The sequence below is a fragment of the Salvia splendens genome, chromosome 3 (genome assembly GCF_004379255.2).
Source record: "Salvia splendens isolate huo1 chromosome 3, SspV2, whole genome shotgun sequence".
Lineage (NCBI taxonomy): Eukaryota > Viridiplantae > Streptophyta > Magnoliopsida > Lamiales > Lamiaceae > Salvia > Salvia splendens.
In genome coordinates, this window is record NC_056034.1 from 10423588 (window position 1) to 10442848 (window position 19261).

Genomic DNA, 19261 nt, shown 5'->3' on the forward strand with positions numbered 1-19261 from the left:
AATCCACTTCTTTATTTGGCTTAAAAGGAATAAAAGTTTTTCTTATATTTTTTAGTTCAAATTTAACAATTTTTTTCTCTGAAACACATTTTTGAGCTACAGTATGATCTAAGCATAAAGTTAGGTAGGATATTTTATTGTCGTCGTGTTACTCTTTTTGGTAGCTATAAACCCTCGTGCCTTACACGTAATCAAATAGTACCAATTCAACTTGCTATATTCAGTTAAAACTATATAGAACTAATATTTAAAGCTGACTTACTATTATTTATTAACACATAGCTGATTAAAGAATTAATTTTTCGTATGAGTATAAGTTAGTGTATAAGTAATATGTTAACAGTATATAACAATTTGGAAATCATGATTTGGTACTGGATTTCAAATTCCAATACACCACTTTAAAAAATCATAAACAAACTGTTATAGATGCAAGAAAGTGAATAGTATGTATATGTAAATGTTTTATACTACTCCATGATTTACAATTGTCATTTAATAGATACTCTTCATACAAAAATGATAGTACTATTTTTTTGTACATTATACTACTAGTAATTATTTTTTTCATTATCTGGTGAGATATATTTAGAAAATAATTGCGTTTTTGTATTGTAGCACCTACTTAGGTACGGCTTAATTAAGGCCTGCTTCAATCACGTTAATTTAAATAAATGCAGGCCAAAATTTAAGTCGACCCCACCAATATAACGATATGGGTACAACCAAACATTTTATTCGTTCGATTTTAGTCCTAACAAATTAGAGTATTTAGAGGATAACAAATTGAGTGTTATTTAACGCTATAAAATGGTAATTGCATTAATAAAAAAAATAACTTTTCATAAGCAACAAACGGATATTGATAAAATTGTAAGTTATGAAATTTTTGAAAGATTTTTTAATTTAGATTATAGCACATTGAGTTGAAAAGGAGCATGTATACTATTGACATGTTTATTGGCAATTGATTGATTGAATGCAGAAATCTGCTAATGTCAGTGTGTAAGTTATTGTCAAACCAAACCACCAATTAATTTCAAAATAACTCATATTATAAGCTAATAATGGTTAGAGACTTGGAGCTTTATTAATAGACTTGAGAATAAAACTAGGTCATAGATATGAGATAAAAAAATTAGAGAGATAATTTCGGAGAAGAGAAGACATTGAGAAAAGAAAACCTTTTTTATTATATTTTGTGTTTGTAATAGATTATTAGCTTATGATATCGACGGTACTATTAAATAATATAATTGTCTATTTAAACATCCTTATCTTAGATTTTTAATACTTAACAGCAATATCAATGTTCTACATTGGCCAAAGTGAGGCCACAAACAATTTATTATTCTTAATAAAGTCTAAATTTATTGAATACAGATTTATAGAGGTCTTGTGTAATAAATAATTACAAGAATAATAATTTTACTATAAAGTGTGTGTGTGTTTCACATTGGATAGTAGTAGTGGCCTAGTTATAGGTCAGAACTGATAACGTGGGACTGACTAATTTTAGTTGGGACCAACAATGCAACATCATATATTAAAATCCAAACAAGTCATAAAATATATCTCTCTCAACCATATATTAAATTCCAAACAAGTCATCTCTCTCTCTCCTTTGTCTTTTGCCTCTTGCCAAAAGATTCGATCAAGAATTCTCTCATTATTCCTCCTTTTCATAAAAAAAATGATGATTGATGAAGTGTTATTCTCTGTTTAATTTGAATTGTTTCTTAGAATGATTAATCTTATAGTTTCATTAGGATTAGGCAGAGCTGGTCTTCTAATGTTAATTATCTACTAACACATAGATAAAATTCTAAGCGCTATTTAATAAGGCTTTCTCTCTTATCGCCCACATAAATCATGATGAAGATGTGAATTCCGATTCAATCCTTCTTGGACAACTCTTAATTTTTTGGAAAGTCTCATTATTCTAATCATATTCCACGTGCTTATCTCGCAAAAAAAACAACTATATTGCATTAGTGTTTTATGTTCTGAGGCCAACAACGACATACAATTACTCCCACCAAACACAAGTTACAACTTTCATATTTTATGGGTATAATTATAAGTATCAAAATTTGAGCATTTAAAGCAAATTTAAAATGTGGATTATGATGTCAATTTTTAGAGATTTATACACTTGACTTGAACTTTCTAATCTATTGACTTGACGATAAGAGCATCCACAACCGTGCTCTTGCCAGCGGCACGGTTGTGGGCCCGGGCGGTACTATTCATGCCTGCTCTCTGGCAAGAGCACAACACCCACAACTGTGCTCTTCCGCAAGGACGAGTACAATTAATATAAAATTCAATTACACAACAACATTTTCATAATACTAAAATTCATTAAAAAAACCACAATAAAAATTACAAATTACAAATAAAATAAAAAGACATAATTAAAATCCTAAAAATTAAAAATTACATAATTAAAATACTAAAAATTAAAAATTACATAATTCAATTTCTTCGTTGGCTCGGCCGATGCAGTTGCGCACCATACTCTCGTTGCGCTCGATCGTTCCCGGCGGCCGGTGTGCATTGTACCGGCTAGAGACGCGCCACCAAAAGTGATGAGAATGGAGATGAGAGAATGATGATGAGAATTGTGTAGTGAAAGTGTGAATTTTTGGGAGTGAAATTGAGGGTATTTATAGATGAAAGTGTGTATTTTTGGGGTAAAAAAAATAAAAAAAAAATTAAAAAGTGGGGAAAAACGGTTATAAACGGATATAATTTTTTGGGGAAGTGAATTTTTTTTTTATCGGTTTTTTTAATAAAAAACCGATTTTTTTAAAAAAAAATAAAAAATTGTTTGAAACCAACGGCTATGCCGTTGGCGAATGGGAGAGTGACACGTGTGCGTCCGCTGGCACGGACGTGCTCGATACATCGAGCAGCGCCGTGCCAGCGGCGCGGTTGCAGCGGCGGCGGTTCTTCGCCTTGCCGCTGGCACGGACGGCGGTGGCGCCAACCGCCACCGCTGCGGATGCTCTAAATATCTTATTGATTGAGTCATAACTTGAGTTTGCATATTTTATCATTGAATATAACAAGAATTCAGTACATATATCTGTTTTCACCATATCGACATGTCATAAGTAGAAATTAGAGATATCATCGCATTTGAATATAATGCACACATCCGGCCTAAATGAATTAGGTCATACAAGTATTGATATGAGTGTTCGAATCACCTCAGATAAAGTGTTTACGAGTTTTAATTAAGAACGATAGTACGCAACAATTAACAATTAAAAATGAGTCAAAATTATAGAAATGGTTAATTTATTAGCCCAAGAAAAGAAGTTACACTCATACAATCGAATCTCAACTAATTACTCAGCGACAGCGACGACTTTTGACATGTAATTTGGGAGCTCAGAGTTTCAACTTCTCTATTCATATCATCATTTTATGCTTTGTTTTGTTTTATTTTCATTTTCACCAAAGACTTAAACAAGCAAAAAACCTCCCAAGTTAGACAAACTAAAAGTCAATGGCCGAAAACGAATCTCCGCCGCCACCGTCGATTACTCTGCCGCCGGCAAGCTCATCAGGGAGCTTCTTCACTGGCGGGCCGTCCTTCAGCCCGGGCCCGATGACTCTCCTCTCCGCCTTCTTCCCCGAGAATGAACCAGACGCCTACTGCCGCTCGTTTTCGCAGCTTCTAGGACAGCCGGCGGCGGCAGGCGGCGGCGAGTTTATGTTTCAGCAGAATAGGCCGGCGGGGCTGGCGGTGTCGCAGCCGCTGGCAATGTTCACGGTTCCGCCCGGTTTGAGCCCGGCTAGCTTGCTCGATTCACCGCAGTTTTTCCCATCTTCTCAGGTATGTCGGGAAATAAATAAAGTCGCAAGCAACATATAAGAGTTTTACATTAGTACGAGCCCTTTTGGAAAATGTGCCAAGAACAAAACCGTGATGACAATATCATATTAATATGAGTTCGGTATGCATCGATGAATGATGTTTTGACTGATGGATGATTAGATGCTTTATTCATTGATTAGTGAGGATAGAGGTTTCATTTTAGCTTAAATTTATGGAGCATAGATATTGGTTTGTGACATGCAATTTTAGTAGTGCAAATTTGATCTTCATTTCTTGATACAACATAGAGTGGAACTTACCAAATGTTTCCTTATTTGTGCATAATGATGAGATAATTAAGTGGCATGTTATTGAATCCTTGTCCTAATTTGTACATGTGCCATAAACACTCCATCAAGATTACAACTTTTTTTTAGGATAGCCATCATATAAACTCTTTTTTGTCCAAGTTTCAATCTTGCTCTGTGAATCCCATTTCTAAGATCATTGAGAGTTGAGTTTCTTGATTGTAATAGGGTGTGCTAGGACTTCCTCACCAACATTTCCTAGCTCAGATGGCTGCACAGGCTCATCACTTTCCCAACGATTTCCCATCCTCCTCGTCCTTCACTCTGCAACGAGACGCCCCTCCTCCTCGCGTGCAAGAATCATCCGAGATTGCACGCGCTGATACAAAATTCCAACCTAGTAACATTGTTGTTGACAAGCCTGCTGATGACGGCTACAACTGGCGAAAGTATGGGCAGAAGCAGGTGAAGGGCAGTGAGTATCCTCGAAGCTACTACAAGTGCACGCGTGCAGAGTGCCCGGTCAAGAAGAAAGTGGAGCGCTCTTTCGATGGTCAGATCACCGAGATCATCTACAAAGGGCAGCACAACCACGCCCGCCCTGCTAAGCGTGCTAGAGATAGCTCGGAGATGGAGTCCAAGACAGAGCAGGACTCTGCTCCTGAACGTGTGTCGGAGTCAAGTGACAGCGAGGAAGTAGGCGGAGATGGTGAGGCAGAGCGAGTGAATGGGAGAGACGAGGATGAACACGAATCCAAGAAAAGGTATAGCTAGAGATTGTGCCTCAATGAGTATTTTTGGAGCTAATGCTTCTTGTATCTCTGTGTCTCTCTGTTTGAATCTTTTTTGCAGACGTGTTGAGGAAACCTCGTCGTCTCATCGTACGGTTACAGAGCCTAGGATCATTGTTCAGACAACAAGTGAGATTGATCTCTTGGATGATGGCTATAGGTGGCGAAAATATGGGCAGAAAGTGGTGAAGGGGAATCCTTATCCAAGGTAAAGGCATCATTTTCTTGCATTCTCTATTTCTTTCTCCCTCTCTCATGTTTGAATTTGCAGAAGCTACTACAAGTGCACGAGCCAAGGTTGCAATGTGAGGAAGCATGTGGAGAGAGCAGCGAGCGATGCCAAAGCTGTGATAACAACGTATGAGGGGAAGCACAACCACCAAGTTCCTGCTGCTAAGGCTAGCAGCCACAGCAGTGCTAATGCTGCTGCTTCACAGTTGAGACCGCTTGCTGAGAGATACGGGCGTAACGAGCAGCAAGCTAACGGGATTCCTCGTATGAAGGAAGAACAGGACAACATATCTTTTTCTCAAAATGACTGGAAACATAACAGGTAAGAGAAGAAGATGAAGAAGAAGAAGAAGATGATGATTCATTTTGTTGTTTGATTAAGTTTGATTTGACACAAAACATATACAAAGATAGAGACTAGGATACACACAAATGGTTTGAAGTTAGTTACAGAAATTGAGTTGTTTGTATATTCTTTGTGAAAACCTGCATTTGGAAGAGGGAAAATAAACAAGATTTGCTATTTGTTAATTGTGAGTATGATTCTTATATGGGATACACAATTATATCTGCTGCTTCAGCACCTCACTACACAATTCAGATTCAATTTTCCTGTTTTTTTCTCTCCTCCATCAGGTTCAACCCCATCAAAAGGCATCAATACCCAACGCATTCTTGAGGCTCAAATCTTCTTTTCTTGGAAGCCGAATTTCCTCCTATAGCTCACTGTTTGTCGTCTTGAGTTACAAGAGTTGGTATCTGCCCAACGTTCACAAAATCGACTCTGTTGAGTCGAACGCAGCAGAGAACTCTCTCAGGAAGCTCATCCGGTGTCTGAGCCTACATCAGTTCATAACAAAAGTCACTATAAGGTGTCAAAACATCACTAGCTATAACAATCTAAAAATGGAAATGTAGTAAAAAAGACAACCTGAATTGCCAGTCCCAGATCAAGAACTCCGTGTTCCAACCTGTCACGAAACGCCTGAAGTCCTTTCCTGGATAGATAGCTGAAACGGTGCACATCTAGGTCGACTTCAAGGTAATTCGGCCCCTACAAACACACAGAAACCATTTAAGCAATCTCACACTGCAAAAATCATCCGTTGATTGAGAGGAACTCACCTTGTAGAAAGCATGTTGCGGGCGTGAAAGCACAGGCTTGTCCTTATACGCTTGCAGAAGCTTCCTCTCTGCAGAGCTCAAGCCAAGGGCTTCAGGATTCACAGGATTGACCATGATCTTTAGCCTCTCTCTGTAAGGAACGATGGTTTCCTTTGCAAAACTCTTCACGGTTTCCATCTCATTCACAACGAAGCTCTGCAAGAAGTTCATCAAGAACGTGGTGAGATTAGGAACATAAAAATGGAAATAGGCATGAAATCTCTATATAGATAGGTATAAAGGTTTGAGCACCTTTAATGCGTTGAGAAATTTTGGAGGAGTGTCAGAGGCAAAATTCTCGGACACTTTGAAATAAACAACAAGGCTCATCCCTTCCCCGTCAGTATCTCCAAGAAACATTGAGGCAGGATAAGTAGGAAGCTGCAAATAAAACATCAAGATTCTTGAATTCTTGCGGTTGAGATCAAATAACATAGTACTTTTACAGCTACTTTAAAACACAAATGTAATACTTGTATGTTTACAATCAGTAGTGAAGGAAATTCATGGTGTGATTTAGCATTAGGGAGTTCAATGTGCTCGGCTATATGATGTATTTTCCGAGGGCAGGCGAATAAATCAACACCAATAGGTATATAAGGGCTATAGTCAGCAGCTGGATACTTCTTTTTATCTCTGCATCAGAAAGATTACCATGAAAAAACAGAACAAATAAATAGAGGTGATGACGCATGTATTAACCAGGAAGCATGCCTGAAATAATTTTCGCCCCGTAGTTTGAATGCAGAAGGCGAGACCTTACACCAACTGCCTCGGGATGGCTTATCTCCCACAGACTTAGGTATGAGGAACCCTCCTCTTGGGTTGTATAAATATTTTTCTGATGAACCTATGGGAAATACTCGTATCGTTAGCATCTGCTCGAGTATGATACTTACGGCTAAGATCAAAACTTTTCTACTCACAGAAACCAGATGGAGCATCTCCATCATCAGATTTCCTTCTTACAGCAACCACAGTGACTGCTGATTTCTTTCTAGTTCTAGTTGTCGACCCTCCTTGGTGAGATGGGGTCTGTTTTATGTCAGCCACGTCTATTGATGGAACAAACTGAGCCGAGCAAGAACCCCACTTCGTTTCTTCTGAATGGTGTAAGCCTACTTTAATTGTGGCTAATGCATCACCATCACTAACAGCATTTGTCAAGGTAAAAGAGTCGATATTTTGTTCATTACAGCCATTGATGTTGCTCCCAGTGTGACTGTCTGAGGATGAGAAACAGTCTGAAGCGAAGCAACGAGCGAACTAAGTGAATCACTCGTTGATTGAATAGAACTACCATGGATCATGAAATTTACCTCCAACTACACTGACAAAATCTTCATCTGCATCAGAATCAAGGATGCTTAGAGTATCAAACCATACTTCATCTCGCGATATTCCTGCTAGATAACGAAGGAAGCGATCAATCTACATTGCTCAAATTTATACAACCTTAACTACTCAAAAACCTGCTGTAAATGGAAAGATGAGTAATGGGACATACTGTCTGTAACGGCTTGATTGTGGCTCGGTTCCACCTCAGGAAACTGGAATTCAGGACTCTGCACCTCATACCTTCTGCAGACTGCCGTCCCACCATTTGGAACGTCGACCATTACGTATTCATGGAAACAGAATTCATCGGCACACACACCCTCATCAGGGTGCTGGTCTATAGGCGCTATGACATTCGAACGAGCTGTCTTTCTGCGGATTTTACATGACCTATAGATGTGTTTCGCCTTTGATTTCAGCTTTCTGTTAGGCTTAGAGACGCAGCTACCCATAGGCACAGCTAGAGCTTCCTCATACAAAATTGAGCAAATGCAGCAAACATGCTATGGAAAAATTATTGAACAAGATATTTAGTGATTGATAAATTAATGATCTTGACCAAGAAAGTTGTGAGCATTTTTTAATCAACATAAGGAGATAAAATCAAACACTCATCTTGTTCATAATTTCAGCAAGAAATCAAGAATAATTTTATTAAATCATCAATATATAAGCCAATTTGATCATCAGAGGTCAGACCCTTTTCGAGCATCAAACACTAAAGCTAAAATTCAACATAAGAATTCTTGTAATCGATTACTAATGGAACAGAAATTACACATAGCATGATCAATACGGATGAAGCAACTCTAAAAAAATAAAACTTGATATTGAACTGTGCTAACCTTGAAGAAGGACTAACCAGTCTTCAGTCTTGATCAAAATCGAAAATTCAGAGCTAAAAATAGAATCTTGAATTCTGATTGGGAAAAAAAACCAAGTCTTGTATCACAAATATATAAGGTCATTTAAGAGGCTCACAGTCACAGCCTAATTTTGACCAGAAACAAATGGGAAAACAGCTACTCACCAAATCACATGAACGTGGAACTAAAAAAATAAACCATTTTTCTCCAAAGAGTAAAAATTTCAACTTTTTGTGAATATTTTGGTCACTTCCCATCTTAATTAACAGAAATATTGTTGTAGGAGAAATCCCAACTCAATAAAAAGTCAATTTATAAACAAAATCAAAAGGGGTGTTGTCAATTTTTTTCAAGAACTCCCTAACAAACTATACTACAATATTTTCCAAGTCATGAAAATGACTTCAAATGATTAGAGTAGTGTATAGAACTAACAATGTTAAAATATTCATTAATTTAGTCTAAATAAACAAACCTTCACCAGAAATCACACGCGCACACACAAAAAAATGGCTCAAAACCAGCCACCTAAAACACTAAAATCCACCACAACATATTCCCGATTTTTATTTAATATATGAATTGGATTAGCTTAAAATATGAATGATCATTAATGATGTAACTAAGTTTTTGAGATGGTGTTACCTTTTAATTATGTGGTACCAAAAGGATTAATTGCAGTAACAACGTCAATTTTTTGGATTTAACAAAATAAAATATTGTGACTTATAACTGTACACGCGGTGTAATGCACAAACGGCCAAGAATCCTCTTCTGTGCACAACCGGGGCTGTGCCAATATATGCACATACAACATATTATTCTATAATAACATATATTAATATTTTAATATTATAATTTTAAATTAAAATAATGGAATGAGTGTAATAACATTCCTGTTGTCCTATCAGCCATAGCAGGGAATCCAAATCCTATAATACTAATAGTATAAATATAACTATTTCTTGTCATATCAAATTTTGTGATGAAATTTTGGATCCATGTGAATAATCTAAGCATGTCAACGGTCATATCATAGCAAATAAATGTGCTTTATTATTTTTTATAACAAGTCCAGATATAAAATTATTTTTTTCAGATAACTGTCACTGAATATATCCAATTGGACACAAATTCATCTCGGTTTAATATCTTCTCAGATAATTAAACTTTTAACTCTTGATTAATCTTTTTTACTAACCATATTAATAAATAAGCATAATATATGTTTATTTAATTTTTTATTGAATGCAAAAGAGATTCTCTTTCATAAAGGTTGATGGTTTAACTACTTCATAGAGTTTCCACCTTTTGCGGTGTTGCAGCCATTTCTACACCAATCTTACATAACATTAATGATTAAGAATAGTTTTTTCTAACAATAATTTATACAACTACCTACTTTACGGAGTATTTTTCAAGTAAAAGTTGTAATTTTTATCTTAGGTGGGGTATGTGGTTATATATTCTTCTTATTATTGAAAAAACTAAATTGAGAGTGAAAGTTGTAGTAGACGATTGTATACATTAAATAAGTTGACATTATGCAAATTTTATTAAATTTTTATTTAGTTCATAGTAATTATGGAACTTTTTTCTAGTCTAATAAGTAAAATATGAGACAGCGATGGCAAGCGAAACTCATAACAAAATAATGAATTAGTTGCTGATAGATTAAAAGAAAAGAAAAAATCTATACTTTTATAAACGTAGTAGTAGTATTAAATAATAGTGCAATTAATGGTATCGCAGGACAATAATGAACTCAATTTAATACTGCTTTAACTGAGGTGCCATCTCGACATGTCGTGCCTCTCTGCTTAACTATTTAACATGAGATTGCGACATTTTTGGATCTTGTATTTTCAAAGTTTTTTAATTGAATTAAGTAATGTGTATTTTTACATTTTTGAAAAAGTATTTTATTCACATGAAATATTACTTTACAAATTAAAGTAGTACTACAACATTTGCTGCTGCTGCTGCTGCACGTAGACGTGGTGTAGTGCTACTACAAATTGATTTGAAAAAGTATTTTATTCTCATTTCTCATTTTTTACTTTTATTTTTTTTATCTATATGAAGTATTCCAATTAAATTGATTTACAAATGACAAAAAAATACTAATATTATATATTTAAAGTAAAAACAGAACAGAATTGAAATAAACAAAAAAGTGCATAATTTACATAATTACGTACGTGATTAAAATAAACACATACATAATTAAAATCCTAAAATAAAATATAAATAAAGGGAAGAGTGTATTTATAGATAAAAAAAGAATAAAACTCGATTATACTCGATAGGTTTTCATTTTATAATTTATTCCATCTAAGAATACTCTAATATTCATATTTTTATGAATTGAATTATGAACAAGCTACAAATGTATTGTTTTACTGCATAACTTAAAATTCCACATTAAAATGTTTTGTCTTATTAGTAAATAATAGCCCTTCTATGCGACTTATCTATATTACCTAAAGATTGTTGGAATCGTGCTTGGCCAAATGATTTTTGACTAATAATAAATGTTACAAGACATTTAATTTTGTGAAATTAAATGCAATAACGTCGATCTACGTTCCGAGTAGATGACCGTAGTATATTCATTCTCTCAAATCCGATTCCTGGTGAGTGAGAAATAATATATTAAAGTTGGTCACAATAAAACTAGAAATGAGCTATGTGAAAAGACTAATGGATTAATTAACTAGGTGTTAATTATCCCACATCGGGGAAGATAAACTTCTTTGATGAAGTATTTAATCAGATAAATTATCATGTGTAATAATTATCGTGGAATAAGACGGGTGACAGAGCCCACACGCGCGCGCCGTCGCCGCCCGCCCGCGACCCGCACACCGTGCCCCGTGCCCCGTGCCTTGGATCTTGGTCTTTGGGTGGTCTTTGGGCTGTTATTTGGAGCTGGTCGTTGAGCGTGGTTCGAGCCTCGCTTGTTCTTTTTAGACCACCCCAAACTCCACGCCCGTTTTATCTTTGGGGATGACACGCCAAACCGAGAGCACTACCGAGGCGTATCTCGTCTTACGGAAAGAGGACTCCTCGACTCGGCTTACCACATTCCACAAGTTTTCCGTGTAATTTTGTTCAGTTATTTTCCGTGTAATTTCTTTGTTTTATTTTCCATTGTAATTTCGCCCGGCAAGATTTGTATATCTCATTTCCACAACAATCGCATGACGAGATATTCTTGCCACTAAAGGAGTTTACACACCAACTGAACTTAAATCAACACCTTTGCTTGGAGATGTCGACTGACCCGTCTACCGCCGCTGCCACCGTTCCATCCACTGTGTCCCTCGTTGCTCCCGTCAACACGTCGTCGGACATAACAATGATCCCGACTCCTGGCTTCTCAATCTCTTCCTCAACAACCCCTTGGGTGTTTGACAACCTCTCTAGGACGGTTTCCGGTTTCACCTCGAGTGGATCGGTCGGTTCCACTTTCAGTGGTTCCATTGGATCCTTCATTGGGTCGAGTGTCGGGGCCTTCGGGCACGGCACATGTGTTGGATCCTTCGGGGTCAACATGAATGCTAGCTCCTTCAGGGGCAGTACGGGTGCTGGACCCTTCGGGGTTAGCATGGGTGCTGGACCCTTCGGGGGCAGCACGGGTGCTGGATCCTTCTGGGTCGGCACGAGTGCTAGCTCCTTCGGGGGCAGCACGGGTGCTGGAACCTTCGGGGTCGCCACAGGTGCGGTATCCATCGGGGTCGGCACGGGTGCTGGATCCTTCGGGGTCGGCACAAATGCGGGAGCCTCCATGCTCCACGCAACTATGAGGGGTACTGTGTCCTACCCAATTGTTAGCTCCTACGGGGGCAACGGACTTGGTCCTTTTGATGGGACAAACTCGGCACCAATGGCACCAAGGATGATGCCACCCGCCGAGAAGCCATCGAAGTTCACGGGAACGGATTTCAAGAGATGGCAAAAAAAAATGTTGTTCTACCTAATAACGTTGGGCGTCGTGAACTTCCTCAAGGAGAACGAGCCAACCCCACCAAGTGAGGACGAGGTACGTGTCGAGTATGACGCTTGGCGCAAAGGATACTATCTTTGTAAAAACTTTATTTTAAGTGATTTAGATGATAGTCTCTACAACGTGTATTGTACTGTTCCCACATCAGAACAAGTGTGAGAAATGCTAGATAAGAAGTACCGTAGTGATGATGCGGGTATGATAGGAGGGAAAAGATGAGACTATGACTCTGTGTGTGCGTGTCAACTGGCCAGGAGGGTACCTAGACCTAGCTGTGTCGTTGGGTCTGTGTCTATCTTCCCTATCAACAAAAAAATACCTCAACCCACTTCTATTGGCTAGTATAGTGGGGTAAGGGTCGAATCCCACAGAGATGGATGTAGGCGAGATACACTTGCGATGACATTCTGGGAGCGGTTGGTTAGCTACCACGCTTTTTTTTGGGGTTGAGTTTTACCTAGTCGGAAAATGAAATGGAACCTATACCCCTCCTGACCAGTAGGCCAGGGTGGGCTCTAAATGCTGCATGCTAAAAGAAATTAAAATGCGTGTGTAAACTAGGGTGCGAGTGTGCATGTGAGAAGCTACTAGACGAAACTTACTAAAAATGGCTAGACAAAAGGTAAAGAGAATCTAAGGACATGCTGGCAGACTGTCTACTGGGTGTGCAGAAAAGCAGAAAAAGTGCAAGTACAAAAGCACAAAGCAACAAAAGCAACACAAGTGGTCCCATTCTTTGATTGTGACATTTTCTTCTTCACCAAGCTAAACTAACAAGATCTGACAAACTCCATTGATGAATGCTCAAGCTTGAAAATTCGTGAATGCAATATTTAACTTGAAATCAAGAACGAAAGCTAAGAAAACTGAGATCTATGCAAACTGGTCAGCGGGACAGGGTGACAGAAACAAGCAGAAACGAATTCCATGCATTTTTGAGGAACTTAACCTGATTAAAACTTGTAAGCACTTGAGGAAAAACTAGATCTAACTAAGCAAAGCAGATTCAAGCACTTAAACAACAGAAATCAACGTAAAACTACCAGATCTAGCTACTAGGCAGAAAGAGATAATAAGCAAGCTGAAACACAAAATAAAACCACAATAAACTTCATTGCATTCAAGATTATCACCCAAAAGATGTTCCAACTAAGTAGCTACTGGAATCCAAGGCAAAGGCAAGCAAAAACAAGTACTTAAACTAAGAAATCTTAAAAACAAAGCAAGTAAAAGATTGTTTGGCTCATCAGAAACTGAAACTGGAGGAATTTCCGGAACTACGGCCGCTGGAATGAATCAGGCATGATGCTCCTTGCTGGCAGGTGGCCGAAATCTTCAATTCAGGCTGCTGGATTTAGATGGAACTAAGAGCTAGTAGAGCTATTCTTCTCAAAAGTGATGTAGTAGTGATGATAAGTCCTAAGTGAAGTAGTGTCAATATTCTTCCCTTTTCTTTATGTTCAGCTCCTATTTAAAGGGTGGCTTGCCCTAATTCATAGGGCTTTCTCTTCATGTGGAATGACAATTTTTCCCTTCTTTAGATAGGTGATTATTTCAAGCAAGTCCTTCCTTCTCGTGTCCAGTTCTGTAGCATCCATCCTGACCAGTTTGCGTATTTTCTGCTCATACTAACCAATTTGCACACTTTTCGTAGCTTTTTCACTCGAATTCCTTCTGAACCTTTTCTCCTGATTTAGTACTTCAACCTGCATACTTTAACAACTATTTTGCAGATATTATCCAATAAAGCACCTTATACTGACCAGTAACCAAGGCCGAGAACGAGACTCATCAAACTGCTCACACTTAACACATACTTGTCCTCAAGTATGAAGAAACAAGCTAAATAAAAATAATGAGTTGAGTTCGCAAGCCTGGTTACTTTCCTTCACCGACCTAAGACTCTAAAACTTAAAAGACTCTTCAACACATAGATGACTCACAGAAAACAAAAAACAAGAAAACGGACAAAAGAAAAAATAACTCATAAACACATTACATAGGCTATATTTTCAATCAATCCTCCCCCTTGGGTTGAATTAATCCGGCTGTAAACAACTTCGAAATTCTACCGCCCCCATTTTCCTTCCCAGTCAGTATATCTGCTCGTCAAGATCACCCAGACTCTCGGCCAAACACCAGATTCACTGTCGCTCATTCCTCACTAGGGATGTTAGGACTGTTTTCTCTCAAAATGTTGAACCACAGATGCTTCGGACTCAGATCTCACGTGCGGCTCCTGAAGGGTTTTAAGGCTTGTAACGGGGCTATTGGTTTGTAGTGTATGGGGTAGATGTTCCTAAGGCTCTAAGGTTCAAAAACCACTACTTTATTTCGATATGGGGGAACTGTGTGCATTTGGGCTCTTGGCTGTTGCTTCCCTTCGGCTGTACGTTTTCTGATATTGGACTCCAACTGGTCAGTGGCTTCTTTGTGGCTTCGCCACCCTTATTCCTTCTTCTTTCTTTTTGTGGTCAAGTGTTTTCGACCATTTTCTTCAACATTTCTTTATATGGCTTCGCCACCCTCATTCCTTCTTATTTTTTTTGGACCTGAGATTTTTCCTGGTCGATTTTCTCCTTTCCTCTCGATTTCTTTCTCCAGTTGGTTTTTCTTGTATGTCCTCCTGGCCAGTCACCTTCTTGCCTTATGCCTCGCACTCACACAGTCCCTGTGGTTATTGGGTTATATCTGGGTATAGATTTGGCTAGAAAAAGGGGTTCTAAGGGATGCTTTTTTTGGGGGGAGGGGGTTTCCTACTGCCTTCAGGACTTGCTACACGCGGTCACTTTACCCTAGGCATCATGTGACAACCACTCTTTTCTTTTCTAAATTGGTGGAAAGTGGTTCCACTTAGGCTTGTAACTCACCATTTAAGAGGGCTTTTGTATCTGGCTCTAAGGATGGGTTTTTCTCTCATACTTGCATCATCCATACTGACTAGGAGATACTAAGAAAGTTGGTTTCTACTCTTGGTGTGTTTTATTTCCATCGATCATCTCGCCTTAAGATGGGATCAGTTGAGTTTTAAGCCCGTGTTTTAACACATGTCCTAAAAAACCAAAACTTAACCTAAACTGACTTACTAGGGATTGACTCAACACATGACAGCACATATATACAATTATACTGGCCATTATCTCCTCCTCCCACTTCATCCTTGTTTGCCTTCATGCAAGTTTAGTGAAGTGGAAAACAGGATGACCAGTATCCAACACACAGAAGCACAAAAGACCAGAAAACACATAACACATGGAAAACATATTATGTATGAAACTTCTCACACTTAGACTATGCAATAGGCTAAGTGGGAGAAGAATAACGAATATAGAGAACACATAGACAATGTGGAACAAGAACTAATATGCAAAACATACTATGTCAACAAAAACTTCTCACACTTAGACTATGCAATAGGCTAAGTGGGAGAAGGTATAGGACTCACATAAAAAAAACACAAAACAAAGACAACTTCTAAACATCCTTAACACATATAACGTTGTAAACCCTCGTCTTCTCACACTTAGACTATGGAATAGGCTAAGTGTTATGAATGAGGGTATACGCATGCTAAAACATGTACAAAAAATAGAAACAACACAACTAGAAAAAAAGTTTAATGAAAATAAAAAGAAAGCTAACTGGTCAGTTGGTAGGGTCAGTCATCTTCTCCTTTGGATCCTCTTTGGTCAGGAGCCTTGTGCAGTTTCCTTCTCGGGTTCCTTTGTTGGTACACATCAGGGGTGTCACTCTTTTTCTTATGATTCTTGAAAGTCCCCTTGATTTTCCTCTTTTCCATGGGCCGCAGATGATGGTTGCTGGGGACCTTGCTCCCGATCAGTTTGGGCACTTGTCCCAGCTTCTTGATGATAATGGCCGATAGGACCACCCTGGGCTTCTTGGTCTCCTTTTGCTTTGCTGCCCCATTGTCTTTCCTCTTTCTTTCTTGGTTGCATTTTCCTTCTTTGTCTTGATTTTCCTGTAAGTCAGTTTCTGGTACTGGTGTCTCTTTCTGGGCAGCAGGGATGGCAAGTGGATTGTCGATGTTGGCCTCCTGTACTGGCTGGGTGAAAGTTGCAGTCGGGTTCTCCTCAGGTTTTGTAGGAGAACCTCCTTTCTGGATAGTAAGGGTCGATGCCGGATGTCCAGCAACAGCAAGGGTCTCTGACTTGGTTGTAGCATGTTTTGAGTCCTCCCCAGGTTTTGTAGGAGGTCCACTATCTTCCTGGCCAGTATCAGTGTCCTTGCTCTTCTTTTTGTTGCAAGGAGTCTTGTCCTCCTCGCTTGAGATCTCTACAAGATCATGAACCTTGCTGGGCCCCTTCTTTTTCTCAATCCTACGCCTGATGATTCGCCTCGATGCGCGCTTCAGCCCTTGTTTTCTCTCTGCCTTCTTCTCGGCCAGTTGGTGAGCCCCAGTGGCTCTAGCGAATCTTGACTTCTGACAAATAGTCTCTTCAATATCATCTTCATCAGGTTCTTTAGTGGTTTCCCTTGAATTCTCTTCCGGACCTTGATTGATTTGAGGTTCAGCAACTGGTTCAGTTTCATCAGGACCACTCCTCTTGGTCAGTATGTCCCTCTTATCCTTCGTCTTGCTTAGTTCCCCAAATGACTCCTTCCGTTCAGGCTCCTTGTAGGATGTTTCTGACCACAATGTCACCTTCCTCACATTAGCCTTGTCAGGTATGCGCACCGTAACTGGGAGCCTTTCCACATTCCCACAAATCTCGTTCATCGAACTGGCCAGGTAGGACAGTTGCTTATTTAACATGTCCATATTTTCTTTTTGCTCTTTCTGGGCGTTTTACATGCCTTGCACCACTTCATTATTTGACTGAAATTCGCTCCTCATGGTTTGCTGGTAAGCAAGCATCTCTCCCATCATCTCTTCCATAGATCTTCCTGACTTGTTTCGGTGTAGGAAATGGTTAGGATTTTGCTGATGGTGGGGATTATACTGGGTGTTAGGGTATGGGTGGTAGGTATAGTTTGGCTGATTTTGATGAGAAGGGTACTGGTCGAATTGGTTAGAGTTGTGGGGTTGACTGTGATTGGGATTCAAGTGGTGTAGGTAGGGATTTTTCTGGTGATGGGAGTTATACTGGCCGTTGGGATGCGACTGGTAGATGGGATGGTTTTGATTGTAAGGGTAGTTTGGCTGATTTTGGTGTGAAGGGTACTGACTGAACTGGTTGGGGTGGTGATGCTGGTTAGGGTTAGGGCATGGGTGATTTTGGCAATGTTGGGGTGAGTGAGAAGGGTAATTCTGGTTTCCCATTTGATATTGTGGCACATATGTGGTATTTTGATATGTATTTAGTGGGTGCAGATTATGCTAGTTTCTTCCTGACCAGTTCGGCTGTGAATCTTGGGCTGGGGGTCCATCGTATACATTCTGAGGTGGGTTGGGCTGGTTAGAGTTTCCCTCTTCCCATCTAAAGTCCAGGTGTTCTCTCCAAGGCGTGTCCTCCCGCCTTTCAGGATTCCAGTTTCTATTTGAATTCCAAAGCCCAGTCGTATTTGGATAGTGATCCTCTTGGGCAGTTACCATGGTGGCATTAACTGGAGGAACTTGCGGTTTACTCTTCTCAATTGCTGACAAAAGTGCCCTCTCGAGCTTGTCAATCCGACTCTCTAATTGATCATTATTTCCTACTGCTGCAGCATTCGCCATGCCTCTTCTGGACGGGAGAGTACGTGGATTGTCATAGGCTCTTTTCGCGTAGAGAAGTCTTTCCATGAATCTCTTGGCCTCACTAACTCGTAGTTTGGAAAAACTTCCTCCACTTGATGAGTTCACTAAGTCCTTGCTCTCCGCATTCATCCTCTCATAGAAAATCGAGTAAATTTCTACTTCCAACATGTGGTGGTTTGGGCATGCGTCCAACAGACCCATGTATCTTGACCAGTACTGACTCAGGGTCTCATCATAACCTTGTGTAACTCCTCGGATTTTATCTCTTAGTGCACTTGTCCTGGCGCTGGGAAGAACTGATCCAAGAACATCATCTTGAAGTCAGACCAGGTTCTGATACAATTTGGTGGCAGCCTCTTGAACCAAGTATTCGCCTCCCCTTTAAGGGCAAAGGGAAGGGCCATCAGTCTGTAGTCGTCTTCGCTCGACCCCGCTGGCCGCTTTAGAGCCTTGCAGATTTTGCAAAATTCATGCAAGAACTCGTATGAGCTATCACAACTCCTTCCCAAGAACACAGACAAGATGGCCATAATGTGGGGCTCCACGTAGATTGCTTCTGGTCCTAGGGTCGTGACGATTGCTTGCGGTGGTTCGCCATCCAAGTGAGCGTACAACGAGCTTATCTCGGGATCATTTTCCTGGTCAGCCATGTTGGCTTTCTCCTCTTCAGTTGCAGATATTGATTCCGGTTCACTCTTGATGGTTGTGCTGCGATCCTCCTCACCGCTCGCATCCAAGTCAACAGGCAAGGCAGTGGTTAATTCTGAATGAGTGGTGACTGGATTTACCCCTTCTTCCATTGGCCAGTTGGACTCAGTTTCATTTAACTGCGGAACACAAAAAATAAAGAAAAGTTTATCAACAATATTCACACCAAAATTCTTAACAAAACTCCTCATAAACTAAGAAACAAAAGAAAAGAAAAACAATTAACTATATGTACACCAAAGTGTCATGCAACAAATGTATGCAAAAACGCCATCCATCCCCGGCAACGGCGCCATTTGATAGGAGGGAAAAGATGAGA

The 19261-nt window shown here is 39.3% G+C and overlaps 2 protein-coding genes across 4 annotated transcripts; one reads left to right on the plus strand and one right to left on the minus strand.

The window, feature by feature from the left end:
- The first annotated feature begins 3448 nt into the window (after positions 1-3448).
- On the plus strand, positions 3449-5690 carry LOC121794859 (probable WRKY transcription factor 3). Its single transcript, XM_042193221.1, has 4 exons — positions 3449-3847; positions 4366-4901; positions 4990-5136; positions 5200-5690. The coding sequence occupies exons 1-4, from the start codon at positions 3518-3520 to the stop codon at positions 5483-5485; spliced, it is 1299 nt and encodes a 432-aa protein (XP_042049155.1). The 5' UTR covers positions 3449-3517; the 3' UTR covers positions 5486-5690.
- On the minus strand, positions 5665-8817 carry LOC121794858. 3 transcript variants are annotated; one of them, XM_042193219.1, is made up of 11 exons: positions 8692-8789; positions 8507-8580; positions 7831-8164; positions 7643-7729; positions 7250-7567; positions 7038-7173; positions 6797-6959; positions 6576-6704; positions 6285-6479; positions 6091-6213; positions 5665-5999 (listed from the first exon to the last, which is right to left on the minus strand). In XM_042193219.1, exons 3-11 carry the CDS (start codon positions 8111-8113, stop codon positions 5883-5885), a joined length of 1551 nt encoding a protein of 516 aa, XP_042049153.1. In that variant the 5' UTR covers positions 8114-8164; positions 8507-8580; positions 8692-8789; the 3' UTR covers positions 5665-5882. The 3 variants fall into 3 exon arrangements, with proteins under 3 accessions (XP_042049153.1, XP_042049154.1, XP_042049152.1); XM_042193220.1 differs by having other exon boundaries at positions 7643-7726; positions 8507-8817; XM_042193218.1 differs by having other exon boundaries at positions 8507-8817.
- Between the last annotated feature and the right edge of the window lie 10444 nt (positions 8818-19261).

Coding starts and splice junctions, on each gene's coding strand:
- LOC121794859 (XM_042193221.1), top strand. CDS start 3,518: ATGGCCGAAAACGAATCTCCGCCGCCACCGTCGATTACTCTGCCGCCG. Junction 3,848..4,365: donor AGTTTTTCCCATCTTCTCAG/GTATGTCGGGAA, acceptor TGATTGTAATAG/GGTGTGCTAGGACTTCCTCA. Junction 5,137..5,199: donor AAGGGGAATCCTTATCCAAG/GTAAAGGCATCA, acceptor TTGAATTTGCAG/AAGCTACTACAAGTGCACGA.
- LOC121794858 (XM_042193218.1), bottom strand. CDS start 8,113: ATGGGTAGCTGCGTCTCTAAGCCTAACAGAAAGCTGAAATCAAAGGCG. Junction 6,705..6,796: donor TACTGATTGTAAACATACAA/GTATTACATTTG, acceptor TTTTATTTGCAG/CTTCCTACTTATCCTGCCTC. Junction 6,214..6,284: donor CGCAACATGCTTTCTACAAG/GTGAGTTCCTCT, acceptor GTGTGTTTGTAG/GGGCCGAATTACCTTGAAGT.